Genomic DNA, 22,619 nt, shown 5'->3' on the forward strand with positions numbered 1-22,619 from the left:
GAAAATAAAGCACTGTATAAGATCCACAAAAAACGGAGACTGTTAAAAGGATTGAGAAGAATGGCACCATGTTCTTTCCATGAAGATATCAAAGGGTCTCCTAAGAAAGAGCCATAATATATGTGTCTTGGAAAGCAGAAAGAATCAGTTTGAATTGGGTTCTGAAAGGTCTTCTTTCTGACAAGTGGCTATTTGGTAATTAAGGTCAATGAAGACTTAGATGGGAGGAAATAAAGAAAAGAAAGAACACACTGTTAAGATAACCTACACATGATTGCTTTCCCAAATATTTTGGAAACTTTATAACTGCCATAAATGATACCAATCACATTTTACAGAACTCATGTCTTCCCCCAAATATTCCCTTTATCCTGCCTCCCACTGTTATTATAGAAGGCACCATCTAGCATCATCTTCCCAGGATCTCAAGCAAGGAGTCAACTTCATGTCATTCTTGCTCATCATTTTGTATAGTTTGCCTTCTCTCCTTTGACATCACTACCACCCTGGCGGTCCTGGTACATGATACAAGTCCTCCTAATTATTGCAATAACCTGCTTGTTGATTTGCCTATCTCTTCCCCCTCCAATCTATCTTAACATTGCCTAGCCGTTACCACTCTTCTGCCTTGAAACCAATACATAGCATTGATTCTAAAGCAGAAGGTAAGGGTAACAAACAAACAAATAATATTAGAATATAAATTCTTTAGTTTGCCATTTCAAGTTTCCTACAATCTGACATAAAACTATACTTCCAGGTTGCACTCTTTGTTGTAGCTTAACTGAACATCCAATATTTCCCCAAACTACAATCTATCTCATACCTCTCTGCCTTTGCACTTACTACCTCCCTTGTCTAGAACATCTATCCTCCTCTCCCAGCCTTCCTTCCCCACTTAATCTAAGTGTTCCTTCCACCTGAGACATTTGCTGATGCCCTCAGTGGTTAATGTTTTTGGCTTCCTTTCCCAACGTCACTTTGCTCTCATCTCTAGGTATGGACATGTCCTCTACTACAATGGAGATTTCCTGAGGTCATGGGCTATGTGATTTTGTCTTTGTACTGTCAGCACCCCATATTCTGTAGATGCACTTACCACTGCAATTAATGTTTGTTGAATTGAATGTGGAAGACAATTGATGAGGCTGAGTGACAGTGAGATAAACTGGGCCTACTTTGGCAACTTTAAACCAAAATTTTTGAATGCTTTAAAATCCCACACCAGTATAACAAAATGAAGAAAGGCTGCATAGCTGAGATTACTAGGAATCCAGTTTTTTTGTTCCCTTCCTACATCAAATTTCAATCCACAAGGGAATCTCCTTCGTATTCCCTTCTGAAATTCAGTCCTCATTCCCCAGTTTTGCTCCTGAGCATGTTCTTCCTAGTCCATGAGACACATTATCATCAGGTAAAAACATAAGGTGAAAAGGGTGCTGGCCTTGGTGCTAGAAGGCCTGAGTACTCATTCTTGTCATTAGTTCTGTGACCCTGGGCACAAGATAATCTGCTTCCTTTCTCTGGGCCCACATTTGTAAAACAAGGGGGTTAGACTAGATCTGTGATGGTGACACACATGCCAAAAAGGCATGCAGAGACCTCTCTGTGGGCACATGCCCATCACCGGCCAGAGTTCCTTACTAGAAAGGCAGAGGGACTTGGTGGAACTGCTCCCCCCACCCCCCATCCCTCTGTCCAACAGCCCAATGGGAATGCTTTCTCCTCTGTCTGGGGATAAGGCAGGCAGCAGAGCTGGAGGGGAGCACAGAGTACATACTTGGGCCACTCCCCACCCCCAACCCTAATCCTAAATTCATTTCTAACCTTAACCACAAATTCATTTCTAACCCTAACCCTAAATTTGTTTCCAACCCTAATCTTGAGGTCATTACTTCACTTGACCTCTGCCCAGCAATCTAATGGAAGCGCTTCCTCCCCAGTCTGGGATAAGGTAGGCAGGTCACAGGTGGCAGAGCTGGAGGGGGGTACAGGTACTCGGGCCACTCTCCTCTCTCTTTAACCCTGAATAAATGAACACATTTTTTCACTTGACCTGCTCTTCTGCCTAGCAGTTCAATGGTAAGGGGGGAGGGTAGGGAGGGATGGCAGTGGGAGCACAGCACTTAGTCTGGGGGGCCAAGCACAGCAAGTAGTCTCTAAAAGGTTTACCATCACTGGACTAGATGGACCCCACAATTTCTTCTAGATCTAAATCTATGATCTTATGCCCACTCCTTCCTCCCTTCCCTCTCCCTTTTCCCTCTTCCTCTTCCTCTCTTTCCCCCTTCTCTCTCCGTCTCCCTTTCTCCTTATGCCTATAGAGCTTAAGTATTTGGCTAGACACAGAATCCTCTTCACTATGGTCCCTTGTTTACATGAAAACAACTCTCTGTCCATTTATTCTGTTGATGCTATCAGAATATAACTTCCTTAACAGCAAATAGCCCATCTCTTTGCCTATTTGTGTATCTGGCTATTTATTCTTCAAGGGTCTACAACAGAACAACATGGCTTCTCCTTAGGTCAGTGCGTTACACCAGCCCCTGGGCCAGTACAGCAGGAAACCAATATCAGTTTAGGGAAATTCAGTACTGGATTTGGGATCAAGGCTGGAGCCTGGGGCATGGCTGTGTGACCCTGGTTTTCCCAATAGTCTCTAATTGTGAGGATCAATGCAAACACATAAACCAAGTGCTTTCTAGTGAATAGAGAGCAATATAAAGGAGGCAGGGGAGCAACAATAAATGGCCTGATAGGAAGACCTGGGTTCAAATCTACCACCAACCAAGGGGTGTGACCTTGTCTTAACTTCTCTGAGGTCCAGTTCCCTCATCTGTAAAATGGAGATAATGGTAATTTTCCTGAAAGCACCCAACAAAAGCCCCAAAATCTTAGCTTTGTAATATCATGTAGATAAAAGGAATTTATATAGGGAACTGTGTGATGAAAGAGTCAAGATAATTTATCTCAAAAGCAACAGAATATGGCTGACAACTGAAAGCCAAATAACTATGGAGCACAAAAGATGGTTTAAAAACTAGAAGACATATCTAGTTTTCACTGTTTGCTTCAGTATCCCTGTTTCCAGGTTATCCGGAGAGCTAGAGCCTCTTTCAAATCAAGTCACTTCTTCTTGTACAGCATCAAGTGTACCTTTGTACATTTCCATCATAATTTGCAGAACTTGCCAAAGTCCTTAAGGTAGGAAGCCTGGAGGTCAACATGGTTTGTGCTACAAATGTCAAGGCTATATAAGTGGATCAAGTAATCAAGGCTGAATCCTAAGAGATAGGTCATGCCCAGGTGATTTAGCTTTCAAAAGAGTATGTCACCTAAGCCATCAGTCTAATAATCAGCTCCAATGCTAGTTACTTCTGGAGGGTGGGGGTGGGGGTGGGAGAAAGTTCTTCATTTTCTCAAGCAAAGGACTTCTTTTTAGGAAATCTCTCTTCTGGACAGATCTCAGCAGAAGAACTGGGATGGCACTGGTCCATAAAGGTGAGACAAGTCACTCAATTACAGGCATGCAATCAGGCCTTTAATTCAATACCATAGCAGCACCATCTGTGGAAAGGCTAATTATCCTTCCAGCCCCAGTACCTTTATTTGTGACAATCAGTTATTACCTTGGCAGTGCCTTCTACACCAAGGGTACCAAATGGCTTGAGGAAAGAAATTGGTACTTTTAGTACCCCTGCCTGGATTCAAATGTGCCTCTGTAATCTATTTTATTGAGTAAAAAATGATGCCCCTCCAGTTGTCTTTTGTTTCCATTTGGACTCATCCTCTTAGTCACTGAAGATGCCCCATGACCCAGTTTGGATTCTGGCAGGAACTGTAGCAACTGCCTGGCCTGACAATGCATCTCTCACTTCAACAATCCTGTTGCCAAATCACAGGTAAGACGATAATCCTCTTTTCTGCAGATGGAAGGGGAGAGTCTATGAGCTGGCTCTATTTCCCACTTGCCTAATGAAATCACATGAACATCTGGTGGGAAGAGCAGAGAGCGATAATGTATCAGTGCCAGCCTTAACCACAAGCAAAGAAAATGGTGCAAGTTGAGAAACAGGCAGGGAAACTGGGTAACAGATAGGGCCAACACAGTTATCAGTCTAATTAAAAAAACATTCTAGCAAGTACAAAATAAGGTACTGCTGTTCAAAGCTCTCTCTTCCAGCCTATCCACACACAAGAAATATTATTGTGGAATCTCTGAAAGGCATTTACAAAAGTCATTTCTTTTGCAAAACCCTTCACTAAGGAATCCATCACAAAACCAATTTTTCTAAGAAGCCCAACCACCCTCTGCCTCGAATATTTCTGTGGGTAGAATCAAGATAGGAATCAAAAGTTTGTGTAACAGATGACAATTCACGGATGCAGTACAGTAGAGGCCTTGCATTGGAGTGCCCAGTGGGTATAAAGCTCTCAATTACTCCTTTTAGTTTCAAAGTCAGTCACAAAGAAAGCAGTTGAGAAATGGTGTGGCTCCAGATGAAGCTACTGAAAAATAACAAAGCCTTCATTCAAACATTCTGGACAGGACTGCGAAAGGATGGCTAAAGACAAAAGCTTATCACTTTACTCAAGCCAGACCCCAAAGTCCATTCACAACTTTTCTTATAGGGCTCACAAAGTGAAACAAACAAGTTCCAATAAACTAACTTCTAGCCAGCTCCCGCCCTGTCTCATTCTAAGGACTCATCAGTCTACATATGGCAACAGACAGGAGTCAGCCCTTATTGCCTCTCATTTAAACTTGCCTACATCCTGCTGAGTTCCCATATGTAGATTAATAAATCCTAGAAGACAGAGGTAGGGAGCTGATCTGAGGCCAATTTAACTTTGCCACCTCCACAGGAAACATTCAGCTTTCTTTTGCTTCTTCTGCTGGAACAGCACTTCATTTATGCATATATATATATATATATATATATATATATATATATATATATATATATATATATTAATATATATAATATATATATATATATATGTATGTATGTATATTATATATATTCCTCCTCCCCCCCAACTCATGAAAAAAGCCATGGGCAAAAGGGGACCTATTCTAGTCTACAGACTAAGAAGTCATAGATACCTAGGGATGAAAGGGACCTTAGAGAACATTTAGTCCAAGATCCTCATTTTAAAGATGTGAAAACTAAGACCTTCTAACACCCAATTTGATGCTCTTTCCATGATATCAACTCCCATTTGGGCCATAAGGAAAATGGACTTCCAACACTACAGTCAATATTAAAAGAGAGGCTTTCCCAAGGCCATGAACTAATATGTCTAAGGCATTTGAGTCAATGAATTCCATGATTTAGAGCTGGATCATCCAGCCTAAGATTCTAAAACTGAGATCTTAGAACTTGTTTTTGAGAGAAAACCTCACAACATTTTGATAATTGTCAATATAACTGTTTTTTCCTTAATAACTCTATATGCATTATATACTTAAATATTATTCTGAGCAGTGCTCCACAGACCAAACAAATCTGTGACACAAAAAAAGTTAGGAATTCCTGATTCTAGAGCAATTCCCTCATTTTATAGAGGAAGGCACTGAAGCCCACAGAAGGCAAGTCATTTCCCCAAGGTCACAAAGGTTGGGTAGGAAAAACAGGATTGAAAGTCAGGGTCTCTTAATCCCCAAAGCAATACTCTACCCAAGACAAAGAAGAGAAACCAACAGAACAGCTAAGGAAGCACAGAAAATTCTCCTGGACAGATTCAATCCAATAATTCTGGAGGTGAAATGTCACAGGGAAGAGAATCCAAGGAAAAAAGGTAATGAAGTAGAGAGTGGATTAGACTCCTCCTAGCCCAGGAGGATCTCATATGGCTTCCAATCTAGATACCTCCTGTCAGCTCCATAGTTAGCTTCTCATTTTCAATCATTTTCTTCTTCTCCTCCAGTTCTGCAATCAGGTTCTCCTTTAGCTCCACCTTCTTATCCTCAAACTCCTTCACAGCAGCCTTCTTCTCCTTAATGTAATTCCTCTCCACCTGTTCTGTCTAGGGAAAGTAAAAGAGGAGCATAGGATGAGAGGAAGGCAGCAACCACCAATGTTCCAGTTCAAAGTTGGCTCTCACTGATAGTGTTGGCCCTCTACTCCTGTTTCTCCCCGACTGGTGGCATCCATGTTGTACCAGCCTCAATAGCCAACCACATGCCACCCACAGGTCTGCCAGTTAAAAAGAGGAATGGGGCACACTCAACTTTTGCTTAAACTCATATCACACACTTTTGGAAACAGATCTCTGACTGCATATTTTCCTTTAATCAGCTACCACAGCCTCATTGGATTTTACCAGTGAATAGGAAATAAATGACTCAAGACATTAGAGAAGTCAGTGAAAAAAAAAATGCCAAGGAACACATAGCATGCTTTTGCTCTCTTAAAAAAGGTATTAAATTGCAGTTTTTAGTTCATGTATTTGAATGTTTTTGTTCATGATTCCCAAGTTTAGAATATTTTAAAAATATGGACAATTTTTTAAAAAAGAAAAGTGATTATTTATATTAAAATTTATTTAAAAAATCAACAATGAAAGAAAGCCAAGTTTCATTTTGTGATTTGATAAAATAAATGTAAAATATAATGGAATTAAAAAATTTAAAATATAATGGTTAGGTGGCACCAGAATGGATAGAGCACCAGACATGGAGTCAGAAAGACCTGGGCTCAATGCTGGCCTCAGACACTCCCTAGCTGGGCAAGTCATATAACCCTGTTTCCCCAGCCCTTACCCTTACTCTTCCATCTTAAGAATTGTTACTAATGTTCCCAAGTAAGGGTCCACAAAAAAAAAAAAAGATATAATGAAACAGAAATGACATTGGATTTAAAATCTCAGCATCTATAAACTCCTTTCCCAATTGTGTAAAGGAAGAGAATTAACAATCCAGGAACAAGATTTTACTCCCAATGATAACAAACCCCTTATTCTTCACATGAGACAGGGCTAGACACTCACACCACAACCAATATGCCAATGCCAAAACCTTGAGCACCCATCCCAAAAGCAGCTTATATACCTAACACAGAGGGTGAAAAGAAATTAAAGGCAGCACTCTGTCCAAATGGCCCACAGCACTTCAGCTCTGAGCCTACCCAAAGAACTAATTTAAAAGCAAGGTAAGATGGAGAACCAATGTATCTGAATGACAGTCCATTACAATTCAAAGCACACTGCAATTCAAAGTATATTCCAACTGTCCTTAAAATTAGGTAATTAAAACAAGAGAACGACTCTCAATCCATTTTGATGATAAGCAAAAACCAACAGCCAGGAACAAAAAGGTAGAACTACTAAAGTGACACCAAACACTCACTCAACAGTCCCATCATGGCAAGGATGAAAACTCAGTATGTGAACTCTCATTCCATGACCCTATGATAACCAGAGTGGGGAGCAAAACTTCCTAGAAAATTCTGAAAAGAGGAGGCACCTGATTTAGAAGAACAAAATGCTGGTCACAAAGTGAAACTACATTTCTAGCAGGTCAATGGTACTTACTTCCAGCTGGAGGAAAAGTTCTGAAAGAGATAAAGCATACAATTAGATATGCTCAGTTCTGTCACCTTTCCAGTGCAACATTAGCAATCATTTATAAGAGTTAACTGCTTTTTGAAAGCATGATTACAAAAACCAACTCTCAAAATCACAAACATATGCACGGGACAGGGAGAGATACAAGAAAATGTACTTCCACCTAGGAGGGATATTGTTCTGAATGGATCTTTCTAGATCAGTATGGACCAAGATCAATAACTATTAGGACAGACACATTCTCCTGAAATTTAAACCTTTATTTATCCAAGATGGACTCAGAAAGAATGTGACCAAGCTGCCCACTTAAGACCAGAAAAGGAAGGAGGGTCAATAATCATCACCTACCAAGTAAGGAGAAATAGAAAGTGGAGACCTGGCCCCTCAGCACAGCAGCTCCTAGGTTTTGGGCTCCATGGGAATGAGGTATGTGTGCACTCAGACTAACATGTACCAGCATGGTCATGTAGAGAGTGCATCAGATTTGGAGCCAGAGGGTCTAGGCTTGAATCCTATTTCTGTTTTTTAATACCTCTATGATCCGATCATGTAACCTCTCTGGGCCTAGATTCCTCATCTGTAAAATGAAGGGATTGGAATAGATCAAGGGTTCTTAACCTTAAAAAAACTTAAAAAAAATTTTTTTTTAAATATCTGTATTTCAATATAATTGCTTTACTCACTGTAATTTTCTGAATTTTTATCCATAGAAAAACACACTTCCAATGTATGAATAAATTATCTCAAGAGACTGGATTTTGGGTAAGAGTACCAATTTACTGGTTAGGCTAGCATTATAGCCAATAGATGAAAGGTCAGTGATGACCTAAGACCCGAAAACTCTCCAGGCAGATCTAAAAATAGTTTTAGGTGTTCATTATTCAGCCCTCCCTTGAACATCCCACAACTTCTCTAATTGGTACATAGCTAATTAGGAGGTAATTTTTTAAACTCTCAACCCTTCCCTATACCATAAATGATGGATGTCACAGGCAGGAAGAGAATCACTGTCTCCTTTTTCTATTAGCCAAATTTTGTTAAAAGGAAAGCATTCCTTGGAATTCTTAAGAACAAAGAAAATATAAAAAGCAGTAGATGGGAAGAAGCCTTATCTAGTCTAAAGCCCTGACACAGAAATTAATATAGTAAATGAAAAATAAATCCTCACACTGAAGAATCCATAGGCTTCACCAGACTGCCAGCCAAAGGGGTCTATAATATACCCAGACAATCAACAGTCACTTCCAATACCTAACCCTTTGGCTCAATTCCCTCCCAGCCTTGGTCTTCATAGGCTGAAAAGACCTAAGGGCCTCTAGTTTCTTTTCATGTGGCAATTTCAATCTAAGGTCTTGGTCCATTGAGGTCTAGAGGACAACAGGCCAAGGAAGTATGAGTGAGTTTAAGCATGGAAAGGGGAGTGGGAAAGGAGCAGATGAGCTTCTCTCTAACAAAAAAGATGTGATCTAGGGAAGTAGAAAAGAAGAAAATAAACTTTTATTATGTGTGCTTATGTGCTAAGCATATTAACAAATATTGTCTCATTTGATTCTCACAACCATCCTATAAGGTAGGTGCTTTTATTCTCATTTTACAGTTGATAAAACTGAGGCAGACAGCAATTAAGTGCTTTGCCCAGGGTCACATAGCTAGAAAGGGGTCTGAGGCCAGGTTTGAATTTAGGTCTTCTGGACTCCAGGCCTAGTGTTCTCTCCACTCCTCTACCTCACTGCCAGCCCTGGATGTGGAGTTGGATGACCTGGGTTCAAACCTAGAGCTCCTTGATGACTCTTTCAAATGCATTCACAAGATGAGCCAGTTTCCCCCCTATAAAGTAAGGATCTTATTTTGTAGCCATCTTCTGATTTGATGACCTGTGGGACTTTAGGCCTTGGTTTCTCAATCTGGACTATGAGATCTCTAAATTCCATTAAAACCTGGGAATCAGTTCCATTATCCCATCAGCCTCACCATCATGACACCAAGATGAACTGTCAAATTGCTATAAAGTCCAGATGTATTTCTAGAAATTCTTACACATCAAACTGATAATTAGTACTTTGTTTTGTTTGGGTCTTATTTGTTTTTACTATTAAAAGAGGGGTCAATGAGGAAAGGACATGAGTTTTAAGGATTCATCTAATGACTGAGTTATACCAGCTCTTGCAATACATGGTATTATCACTTGGAAACAAAAAAAAATTGTTTATTTACAGGAAAAGGATTTTGGGAAAATGGAAATAAGAAAAGCAAAACAGCTTTAGGGTTCCTCTGTATTCATATAGTGCCTTTAGGAAATTTAAAGTACTATACATCAATTCTCAGGAGCCCTCACAATATTCCTAGGAAGTACTAAAGGTATAATTATCATCAATCTCATTTTAAGAATAGAAAAATTAAAGGAAAAAGTGGTTCTGTGACTTGTACCAGGATCCCAAATGGGCTAATAGAGGTAGTCACAGTTTTCCCAGTCTTTCACTATGTTCACTACTGGCCAAGAAGGTACCCAATAAGACTTCAAAAAATGCTAAGAGAGGATAAACTAAACTATTCACTGAGTACTTCCTATGTCCAGAGGGAACTTTGCTTCCTAAAAACTTCCAATGCTATCTGGTTCATTCATCTGGCACACACTGTCTCCAACAACTTTTCTACTAATATAGTATTACCCAACTCTTATATTTATTTAACTTTGTATTTCTGAATATCTGATCTCTCCAATTAGAGGGCTGAGGCCATGAGTTCTTGTTCCTTGCTTCCTCCACAGGGTGACACAAAGAAATATTATACACACTCTGCTGAATGAATTGTTATACAACAGACCAAGTAGGCACCTTCCTGCTTCTCCTGATACTTAGAAAACTTCTCCATCTTAGAAAACATGGGAAGCCTAGGGAAGTGTACTTGGAACAGCTGAAAGAGAACCTCAAAAGAGCAAGCACAGTCTCCCAGGCAAGGAAAGGAGTAATTCTAATCCCAGAAATAGGCCCTAGGACAGTGATGATGCCAAAGATGGCATGTAGAGCACTCTCTGTGGGCATAAGGTTGTCCGTCCCTGTACCCCCCCCCCCACCCCCCTCCACTCACACCCTGCCTAACTACATTTTTTCATATCCCCGACCCCTCTGCCCAGCAGCCCAATGGGAGTGCAGGGGTGGAGTGTGGTGTGGTGGTGGTAAGGTGGGCAGCTCACAGGTGGCAGAGCTGGAGGGGAGCAGAGAGTTTGGGCCACACCCATCCCTGTCTCTACACTTGCTAAAGTCATTCCTCACTGCACCCACCCCAATGAGAGAGCTTTCTCCCTCCTCTGTGTGGGATAAGAGGGGGGGGGCAGAGCAGGGAGCCCTTGTCACCTGTTGGGGGTGGCACAAGGTCTCTGGGGGGATGGGGGGAGTGCCAGGGGCAGGGCCTGGCACTCCAACTCTAAAAGGTTCCCCATCCTTGCCCTAGAATGACTTTAAATGTCAATTACATTTCAGGGCCTATGACTACACAGTCATACCACATATGCTGATATCAGCCAGAAAACCCTGGAGAAAACCTCTTGGGCAAAGGGAACAGCCCAATAACAAGGACCTCCTCTAAGATTCTCAGTCTAAAAAGCTGCCTTTTGGCTTCTGTAAAGGAGATGGACCAGTAGAAGTTCTTATTCATGATCCCTGACACTGCCTCTCCCAATGGTCCTAAGTTGGCAAGTATACTTGAGTTCCATTTTGAATGATGGGGCAAATCAGTAGTGTCAAAGTAAACAGAGCACCATGTTCAAATCAGGCCTCAGATACATTTGTGTGACAGCTGAGTAAGTGTGAGCAAGTCACTTGTTTGCCTCAGTTTCCTCAATTGAAAAATGAGGATAATAATAGCACTTACCTCCAAAGGTTGTTGTGAGGATCAAATGATTACAATTGTAAAAGGGCTTGGCACAGTGTCCAGCACAAAAATGTTGTTATTCTATGAAATATTTCCTACATACATTGTGTTTAGATGGCTAGGAGTCCTGTGGCCCTATATTTGATCACTCTGGCCCAGACAGTCAGTTTTAGACCAATAATTAATTCTAGAAGACAGGCAGAGAGTGCTTCATTTTCAGGAAAATGTTCTAATTCCTTACCTGCATTTCGTATCCTTTCTTTATATTGCTGGTCCAGTTTTTTCATCCTTTTCTGATATTCCTGTAATGTACCTGATGTAAATAATTTACAAAGTTTACATGGAAGATCAATCTACTTTCAAAATTTGTTATTTAAAATTAATTTTTTATTTAAGCACTGAAATAGTTTGAAATAGTCACTCCCAAATATAAGATGCAACCCAAAAGTGAGATCTCTCAAAGGCAAAAAAAAAATCTACACCAATTAGTATACATTAAAAATATAAAACTAGTGTCTAGAAAATTCTCACTGTGAAAGGTAGAAGCTTAAGCACTTCAAGTGAAGGAGGTTTATTTCCAAATAAAAGCCTTTTCTTTAGTTCACATTGGGTACTGATTTTGGAATCCTTCATACAACTGCATTTAGCATATATTAAACCCCTCCCTGAACTGGATTCAATTCCTTTCCATTTAAATATTTTCATTATATTTAAATACCTAAACATTTAACTACACTAGTAACTCCCTCTAAATTATTCACTATGGAACCAAATTCAAGAAGGGTCTTTCTTGAAGGATAAATTGTTGAGGAAAAACCAAAATGCATTTAAGAGAAGGCAACTGCACCTGTGTGCTGATGGCACAACATAGAGCCAATCATGAGTATTCTACTCAAATCTCAACAAGGAAGGGAAGTATTAATGTAGCTAATTTTGAACTCTTCTGTACTTGGTTTAGAATGCACTGGGACATTCTGAAATTGGCAGACTTACCCACATTGTGTTTCCCTTGTACTAATAGTAAGATAGGCAGAATGCTCGAGAGCCATATTGTGAACCTACGGCACAAGTACCAGAGGGGACTACTCCCTTCCCTCTCTCCATGCACGCCAAAGGACATTTCTCACATGACCTGACACTGCCCAAAAGCCTAATGGGAGTACTCCCTACCTCCCCTGTCTGGGGTAAGGCAAGGGGCTCACATGTGGCATAGTTTGAGCACTCAATCTCTAAAAGGTTCATCATCACTGCCCTAGAGCCAGCCTTGGCACTGCTGATACACACATACTAGTAACTGACCCTGACCCAGTCAACTAACCTCAGTACCTCAGATAACTCGCTAGGTCTATAAATTACAGATATGTTCTTGATCCCCATTAGTAAAGTATTATTACACTGGGAGGTCATCCACAATAATAAAATAAAAAGACTGGGCCCAAGAAATTAAAATGTGTATTATTTTTAAAATATCAAAATACATTTACATCAACTCAGGATGCAATAGCAGAAGAAATTTGTAATCCAAAGGTGAGAGAGGCAGCCCACAGAAAGCTAGGTAAGATTTAAAATTTTCTATGAAGAAAACCTGAGCAGCTAGGATAGAGTGCCAGGCCTGAAATCAAAAAGAAAGACCTATCTTGCTGAATTTAAATCTGGCCTCAGACACTACCTGTGTGACCCTGAGCAAGTCACTTCACCCTGCTTGCCTTTGTTTCCTCATCTGTCAAATGAGCTAGAGAAGGAAATGGCAAACCACTCCAATATCTTTGCCAAGAAAACCCCAAAAGAAATCACAGTTGGACACAACTGAAAAATAAACAACAACAAGAAATTAACTGTAGGTGGTTAGAAATTTATAGTACTTTGAGGTGTATTCAACAATGGAAAACATTAAACCATACCAACCTTCCTGCAGTTGTTGTAATTGCCTCTTGAGAGATGCCAGTTTGTCCTGATACATCCTATAGAGAAATTTTTAAAGTGGCATTAAAAGAAATACAAAAACTGCTTGAGAGGAATACAAGGCACATATTACCCAAACACACAGGAGTTACCTGAAGTCAAATAAGAATCTCATTAGTGTCATTATCTGAAGGAGAACAATTCTCCAGTTTTTCTTAACGTGTTTGTCAATATACTAAGGTTTTCATTTTAGGAGATGGGGACATACACAAGGAGGACACTGTTAACCTGTGCCTTAGTTTTCCCACCTGTAAAATGAAAGGGTTGAACTTATTATTGACCTCTAATGTCCCTTCCAGCTCTGAATCTATTAATCTTTTCCTCAGACTATATTCTATTTTTTGGATCCAACTCTGGCAAATCTGGTGACTTCATCTAAAACCTGAAGGGCTATTAGTATTTTGAACTTTAATAAACATTAATGATTAAGATGAGCAAAATGCAAGTATATGCCAAAAAGGAGACATCATGAGATAGGCTTAGAAGCACCAACTATAATGAGCAACTGAACAGTGGGGAAAACCCAGCCACTATGAAGACAACCACAACTATTTCTATCCACTTTAGTATGAAACATAACTACTATGCCAATTTCATAAACAGATTATAAACTCAAAAAGAACTACATTATGGCTCTTTACAGACATTTTTGGTATGTTCCAAATAGACTATAAGTATTTAAATTCTATGCTAAATAACCCACACTAATCTTTTTTAAGGAAGGATCAGAAATAATCTTTTTTTTTTCATTTAAAACCAGATCAAGTCTTATCTGGAAAGGAACATTCAACATTGAAAAAAGCAAAAATCAAGAAAGCTTCCCTTAGAAGGTGAGAGGTGCTATTTTCCCTAGCACCTGATGGGCGATAGACTTGCCAGAGTGTGTAATTGACTTTCTAAATGGTAGGTTTCACATGTAGCTCACAGTCCAATAAATAACTCCATTTGTACTCTGAAGACATCCCCAAAATTGCAGAGAAAAAACCGAACAGAACTGAATAATGTTCTTCTCATATATTACTAAAACCCCAATCACCAATGCCACTCCTGGCCCCCACCATCTTTTTTTAGTCAGGTAAGGATCTTTAGCTCCAGGGATACAAAAATACAAGTGCTTACCACTGTATCTATCAGACATTAGGAATTTATATAACATTTCTCTCCTGATCTAAAGAACACAAAAATTTGAATGATTGCTAATATGAAAATTACATAAATATTGCATAAATGTTCAGAGGAACTTGTTAGGGAAGTAATATCAAGTGCTGGAAATCTTTCTTTAGTATACAATGTGAAATATCTGACTCAAAATTTCAACATTACCCATTTCAATAATGAAGCAAGATTTCAGTGATTCAAATTGTTAACAGACTGAATTATAGAGAATACCAGCTGGAAAAACAGGCTGAAACCCTACAGTTCCTCTCAGGCATGGCTCTGGGAGCATGCACCTCATGTCTGGAAGGAGGTACACTAATATACACAAAACAGGATTCCTAGAGTGAGAAGCTGAGAAGATAAGAACTTTCTGTAAAGATCTCAATATAATGGAACCTCCAAAGCCAGGAATGATGTCAGACAGGGGACAATTTTTGTGGGAATAAGGAGACAATGTTTAAAAGGAAGAGAGTGAAAATCGAAAATAGCTAGCTAGGTGAAATTGTGGGGCAACAGTCACTGGAGAAGAAGTGATATAATTCACATGGAAGGTTAAGATGTGAGAAAGAGTAAGGTTGATGGTAGCAGATTTCCCAGAGGACAGAGAAGTCATGATTAAATAAAAGACTGAGCACTATAATTTTATACAGAATAAAACGACTTTACACATATACTTCCTCTCCCTTCCCCTTCTCCAAGAGCTCCAAAGTTTGGAGGGAGAAAACTGTTCCATATATTGACAAGTCACTGAATAAGATAGCTGAATAAATCCTATGACTGTACTGCATTGATGAAAAACAAAGCCAGTGGGTCAAAGAAAATCACAGAACAAGAAAAAAGGAAAAGGGAAGAAACCCCCATGTGAATAGTCTTATAAAAAACTAAAAATGACCAAATAAAAGGCTCCAAACAATAAATAAATACAACTCTAGATATTTTCTGTGCCTATTTATTCACTTCATTAGAATTTAAGTTTCTTTGGGTGAAAGGGTTGTTTTTAACCTTTTTTTTTTTAGTACCTAGCATATAGTAAGTAATAAATGTATGCTGATTGATAGATATCAAAGATAAAACTACCCATACTTCTCTGAAAAACAAAAACAAAACAAAAGGAGGGGGGACCAAAAAAAAAAAACAAGAACCAATCTCTAAGAGAAATAAAACTAGGAGTCTGAAAATATTAAAAGAACCTTGATAGTGATTTAGAATCACAGGAAAGAAATATGCAGTAAATGACTAGAAATCTGATCAAAGAAGGAAGAATTCACAATGACCAATAATCTGGGAAATGTGGAAAATGGATAGCTTTTTTAAAAATTATGGTAGCAAAAGCAGCATCCTAGAATATGTCCTAGAGTATGGGAAATAAAGAGGAAGTAGAGAGGGCATAAGGCTTAAGACTGTTAAAAAGTGAAAGAAACTATAACCCTACTTAGGGTAAGATGTGGGTAAGTTTGATTGTTCTCTATTACAAAGAATAACATTGGACTATTAAAACAGAGGAAAAAAAGAGGCCCTAATAAAAACAAAAAGTGATATAATGACCTAGAGGAGGAAAAATTTAATTTAGCAATTGTCTTAAACATCAATGGGCCAAGAGGTAAAAGTAATACAGGAGGCAGAACTTGAACACAGATCTCCCTGATGCCAAGGTCATCGCTCTAACTACTACATCACCCTACTTCTTCATAGAATTTATTATTCTATGAAAAACAATTTAGCTATTCCAAATTAGTCACTTAAGACAGCTAAAGGTTTAAGCACTAAAAGTTTTAATTTTAAAATCAATTACTTCCATGAGCTTCTTATGTTTTATACTGAAAGTTTATCCTTTTCATGATAACAGAAGGCCATTATTAAGCATCAATTAATGTTCTAAATACAGTAATAGTCATGAGGTACAAATATACTGATGAAATTTGTGCTTTGATACAGAAATGTATGTTAACTTAGTAATGATAAATTGTAAAGAATAATTTAATATTTCACATACACTCAAATTTAAATTTTTCTTTTTTTGTATCTAAATGTATTTATTTATGGCTACAAAGCTATTGTGTCTTACTACAGGCAAAAAAAAGTTCCATTTGGTCAATGAAAAGGGAACAAAAGAATGGAGCAAAAAGCACAAGAACAAAATGCTGCTTTGGAGAATCATATCAAAAGCAGAGGACTTCATACCAATTCAGTGTAAAGAGCAGGAATAAAACCATGAGAGCACTAAGGTGAATTCAAAGAAGCCTAAGTTGTAGTCATGATCTCCAATAAGAAAATCAATCTCTCTCTGAAAGCCAAAGCCAGAACCTTCAAACATTCACCTCTATCTGCAGCCCTGCATCCATAAGAGGAGACTAAGAAAAAGAGGTTCAGAGGGGTATGCAGTTAGGAAGAGGACGTGACTGGCTATGCAAGTTTTAATCAGGTGGAGGCCTGAAGTGAAAACACACACAAGAGATGTCCAGTACACAAGGCTGAATGAAGCATTAAATTCTTAAAGGAAACAAAAACAAAGCTTCAATGAGAAGCAAAAGTGTCAGCAGGGCAAGTGGTGAGATCTGATCCTTATTAAGATGCAAGAAAGCTAAAAAGTAGTGCCCAAGGGACAGAGGGGAGGAAGGGGTGGCTATCACCAAGATTCTAAAGGTTTGAGACTTTTCTGAGAAGGGACTGTCTCACCAATAAGGTATGGCAGTCACAGAATCTGCTGGGTCAGATCACATATTCCTACATTGTTGTTCAAACATTTCAGTTATGTCCAACTCTTTCTGACCCCATTTGAAGTTTTCTTGGCAAAGAAACTAGAGTGGTTTGCCATTTCCTTCTCCAGCTCATTTTATAGATGAGGAAACTAAGGCCAATAGGATGAAGTGACTTGCCCAAGGTGTAAAATGGAGATTTGAACCCTGGACTTCCATCCCCACAAGTCCTTGGTACTTCCCAGAATTTCCTATAATCTCACCTGAGCCTCCACCTGGGCAAGATCACAATTTAGTATTTAACGGGCTCTCTGCCTCCCAAGAGCCTCTTCTTCCTCTTCTATGCTCACGGTTCTCTCCTCCTCTAGTCCTCAGCCAGTTAGCATCAACACAAGAACATCAGTGCTAGAAAAATGAGCTTTTATAACTTGGAGTAGCATGGGATCACTGAACTGTGCTATATACTTTCCCAAATGTGATCCACCCCAATTTCTTCCTCCTCTTTAATTCTGGGCTCCACTCATTGCAACATGTAGTAAGTAGACTGTGAATGGGCTAATCAGTCTAGACACGTGGTTTATTATTTTGTATCCTTGATTTTGAATAACCTTTAATAAACCTCATAAAATATAATATTTCTATTACTAGAAACTAATTTAATTTTTACAGTTTATGGCAACCACAAAGGGATGAAATTTTTACAAAGGGTGGGACATTTCTGAGATCTGGTTTGAACTTATAAAAATGAGTCTTCCTGACTTGGCACTCTATTCATTGCACCACCTAGCTGTCCCAGGTATGAACAAAAGAAGGGTTGCCTAGAGACAGGGACATCTCCTAAAGGTGATTTGTTGATGACATTACATTGACTAAATATAGAGCCTGCTCAGTAAGATCTATAATCTCATGAAAAAGCTCAGCCTAGCCATCTACACTGGACAATCCACAGGACTGCAGAATATATGTGCTACCAAGATCATGAAATGCACTTAGATGGGCACTGCCTCAAGTTAATAAATCAGCATATTTTTCTTGGAAAAAAAGCTACAGGTAGCAAGCCAATGAGTGGAGCCCAGAATTAAAGAGGAGGAAGAAATTGGAGTGGATCACATTTGGGAAAGTATATAGCACAGTTCAGTGACCCCATGCTACTCCAAGTTATAAAAGCTCATTTTTCTAGCACTGATGTTCTTGTGTTGATGCTAACTGGCTGACTACCAATCCTGAAAAACATGATCTGAGAATAATCAAAGATGCACATGATTCAAGAGTCAATGGAGAGATGCATCACAGACCATTTAAGTTTAGCCAGCATGTGACCAACAAGATTTGTGTGTGAAAAATTAGGTGAAAATAACGACCATATCAAGGATAGGTATGGCCAGGAACTAAGCTGGTCATGGAATAAAAATGAAGGATAGGAGATAGTCAGTACTGATACCCATGAAATCTTTAAACACACAGAAAATGGTCTTCAATATATAAAGTAAATTCTTCTAAAATAATTTATAGGAAGACCTGGACAAGAATCTCAAAGTCTAAGAAAGAAGGGATGGGTTACCACTTATACTGACAGAGGACAATCACTTTAATATAATCATGCATTTATCTAGATTTATCAAAACTTGAGGGATATGTAAAGAGAAGAGAAACTACACATGAATGTTCCCTAACTATTTTATGGATGAGGATGATGGGATGAGAGCATCATCCCTGAGCTTAGTGACTTAGACACTGTCTCTGAGACAGGGTAGGGTAGATCAGAGAAATGAGTGAAAACAAGTTTACTGAGAACCCAAGGTGGGAAATACAACTGGAAGTACCACTTATAGCAAGGTGGCAGAAGAAAAACTAATCTAAGAAGTGGATAGCTAATGAAAAGAGTGGTATCTGAAAATGGAATTTGGACTTCTAGCTCAAGGGACAAATGCCAGAGATCAAATGTACTTAACAAAAGCTGAAAATATTAGAAAAGATCATCAAACTCTGTCCACTTTTTTTCAGCATGAATTATGCCCAGTAAAGATGTTTACTAGTTATATATAAATATAATATAAAAAGATTTCAGGATCAGAATTTAAAAGGTATCCAAAGAGTAACAAGCACTAAACATAGGGTTTTGTTGATTTTTAAAAAATGATATTGGGATAAAAACACAAGCAGAACAGCCTGAAAGATATATAATATAAAGGAAAGGTTCTTAAGCTGGGATCCAGGCTTGTGAGCTTGTTTTTTAAAGAGATCTGTAATCCTCTGGGCTTTATTTTATGCATTTAAAACCACTATTCTGGAAAGGTATCCTCAGGGCTTCAACAAACTGACAAAAGGGTCTCTGACCCAAAAAGGATGAAGAACTTCTGATACAAAGGAATACACAGTTTTGAGCATAGTTCAGATTTGAAAAGAATCTACAGGGACCACAAAGAGATCATAATTAGGATCTTTGAAAGAAAGTGAAAGGAAATGGCATATAACTTAAAGAAAGCTAAGGGAAATGGAATCCTTCAAATCTCTATGAAGTTCTGGAACAATTAGTACAATAGAAGAATGGTGAGTAACCCTTCTCCAGGTCCACATAGAAAATGAGCTGTAGGGGAAGTAAAGAGGGTAGATTAATTAAACAGGTGGATAATTTTCTTGAGTAAAGTTTGTCCACATATCCTCAGATTACTGAAAGAGACCAAAATTCCATTCTGCCTTTACAAAACAGAATAGGTTTTTAAATTACTCTGGGATGATTTCAATTGGGTCCTACCTGAATGTAATGAGCAGAATTAGATGATAAAAATTCACTCTACTAGTCTATATCATATCCTCTAATCGAGAAGGGAAGAGAACAATGTTGCAGGATGACTTCTCTGCTTCTATCCTCCAAATGAAAAGTAAACTAAATGTTAAAAAAAAAAGGCAAGAAAAAACAAATATATAGATACTGATTATGTGACCTTGGAGAAGTCATTAGTTACTCTGGGTCTTACTTCATCTATATAATAGGGATATTAGAAAGAAAATCTATAAAGATAAAGCTCTAATATTCTATGCTCCCATGGGGGAGGGGACAGCGGAATTTCCCTGCCTTTGGAAGGTTCTTTTTTTTAAATCCAAACACATGCTACCCACACCAAACTCACCAAGTTCCTCATATACAATAGGAAACCACAGGAAAAAGAAAAACCAAAACAATAACAAAAGAAGTTGTGTACTACTCACTGTTCCTTCATTTCAACATAATCTTCTTCATCATGCTTTGCCAGGTCAGTTTCACTAGCATCTTCAGTATCTGAGTGAAAGGTAGAGGAAAGATTATTAGCTGGAACTAACAACAGCAAACAGAGATATGGTTATTTTTCTTTTAATTGTTTATGGCAGTTACAGCAAGCAGACTCAAAGTATTTAAGAGCCATCTTTTATGAACCTTTTAAACTTGTGTCAGAGCTTCCCTAAAACTCCTGGCTGCAGAGCAGTTATTAAGTCTGTTTCGAACTGAAATGGTGACAAGGAAAATGGGGATAGAAAGTGACTTCAAGAACAGAAATGCCAGGCACAAATTTGCCCCTTCTGGCAGAAGCAACAGAAGAGCTAAGCCAAGGAACGAGGACTTAAATAGCCCCCTAAAAAGCAATTAGAGAAAACCTTCAGTCGTCTAGGGAGTCCACACCAGCATAAACATTTTTAATTCACATGAGAATTATGAGCCATATAAGTTCACATCAGACATTCAAAAGTAAAACACCAGCATTTAAGACCCATCCATGATCAATAAAACAATAAGTATTCATGAAATACCTACTATGTGCCAGGCCTTGTACTAGGGATACAAGTGCAAGAAACAAACAATCCCTTATTGGCCTTATATAGCTTACAATCCCTTTTATATCTTTTCATGCTTTGGGGGATGTTAAGGAGAAAGTAACAAGACTAATAGTTAAATTAGTTCATGTCATTATGAATAGTTTCTTTAGACCAAGTAAAATGGCAAAAATTTTCTATACCTCACCAGACCATCACTTTGTTCAGACTTCAGCTCTGATATAATTGCTCCCCCTCCTGGCCATTTAGATAAATTGTTTGATGTTCCAGTTAAGAGCAGGCATGATCCTCCTACCAAAATCTGCTCTACAAAATTAGTATAATGCTATTTTAAGAGTAAGCCCAGCCGTAAAATAAAGAGACCACAGTGCCCAAAGCAGTCCTAGTATTGCCAATGAACAAATGTCCCTTTGGAAACAATCAAAGCCACATCTCCTGACAACACAAATTCAGCATAAGCCTAAATTCTGTGGAAACTGAGGAGCAGTGAAGCTAATCAATACAACTAGTCGACTCAACTTTCCTACTCCATTTCTGCACACACACAAACATACCCGGTTACCATATTTCTGGCAAGGCTCTTATAGCATTGCCGAGTTCCAGCCGTCTTTCTCCACTCAGTTAAACTCCATTCATTTGGCCTAGCACACTCTAGATTCCCAAGTTCCTTCTAGCACTCTTCTCCCTCTCTCCCCAGGACCAGTAAGACTTATCCATGCCTAGATACATTCTGTTCCCTTTCTTCCCCTTTTGAAAAGACACTAGCTTGGGAACAGCTGGGCAGCTCAGTGGATTTAAAGTGAATCCCCAAGACAGGAGGTCCTGGGTTCAAATCCCAGCTCTGACATTTCCTAGCAGTGTGACCCTGGGCAAATCACTTAACCCCATTGCCAATACACAGCATTGATTCAAAGACGGAAGGTAATAGTTTTTTTAAAAAGCCACTAGCATCCTCACCACCCTACTTCTGTCCCCCCCCCCTAATTTCTAGACTTTCCAATATTGTGACACTTTACTCTTCTCTATCTATACAGCCAACCAGAAACATACATCTCTGTGCAGTTCCTCACACACAACATTTCAGGTCCTGACTCCAAGCACTTTTCACTTCACATCCATTATGCGCATCCTCACTTCTAACTCCTGGCTTTCCTTCAAGTCTTACCTGGAAGTTTCGCCTTCTGCAAGAAACTATTCCTGGTCATTCTTGATCTTAGGCCTTTCCTCTGATTCTATCTCTTGTTTACTGTTTGCAAAACCCCCATTAAACTGAGCTCTTAGAGAGCAGAAACTGGATTTTGTTTTGGGATTTGATTGGAGGGGAAGGGTGTTGGAGGTTTTTTTGTTTTGTTTTGTAGCAAAAGAGCTTAGCATAGAGCCTAGCACATAATAGGGGCTTAAGGAAAGCTTCATAGACTAAATGACCCTTCCCTCTAGGTTTCTCTTTCACTTCAGGTTTCATTTCAATGAATTTAATAAGCATCTGAAAATAAGATCCATTTTCACAATATAGTAAAGAAGGATAAGAGACACATGAGTAACTGCTATACAAAA

General features: G+C 38.9%; 1 protein-coding gene across 2 annotated transcripts in view; it reads right to left on the bottom strand.

Annotated features, from left to right (window-relative positions):
• Positions 1-22,619, bottom strand: part of SUDS3 (SDS3 homolog, SIN3A corepressor complex component) — a 50,818-nt gene that overhangs the window by 22,643 nt on the left and 5,556 nt on the right. For both annotated transcript variants that reach the window (XM_056821661.1, XM_001362838.4), the window contains exons 2-6: positions 20,466-20,535; positions 13,345-13,400; positions 11,681-11,752; positions 7,537-7,556; positions 5,874-6,030 (exon numbers count right to left, since the gene is read on the bottom strand). In XM_056821661.1, the coding sequence (XP_056677639.1) occupies positions 5,874-6,030; positions 7,537-7,556; positions 11,681-11,752; positions 13,345-13,400; positions 20,466-20,535 (375 nt within the window). The remainder of the gene's footprint in view (positions 1-5,873; positions 6,031-7,536; positions 7,557-11,680; positions 11,753-13,344; positions 13,401-20,465; positions 20,536-22,619) is intronic.

The sequence above is a fragment of the Monodelphis domestica genome, chromosome 3 (assembly GCF_027887165.1).
Source record: "Monodelphis domestica isolate mMonDom1 chromosome 3, mMonDom1.pri, whole genome shotgun sequence".
Classification (NCBI taxonomy): Eukaryota; Metazoa; Chordata; class Mammalia; order Didelphimorphia; family Didelphidae; genus Monodelphis; species Monodelphis domestica.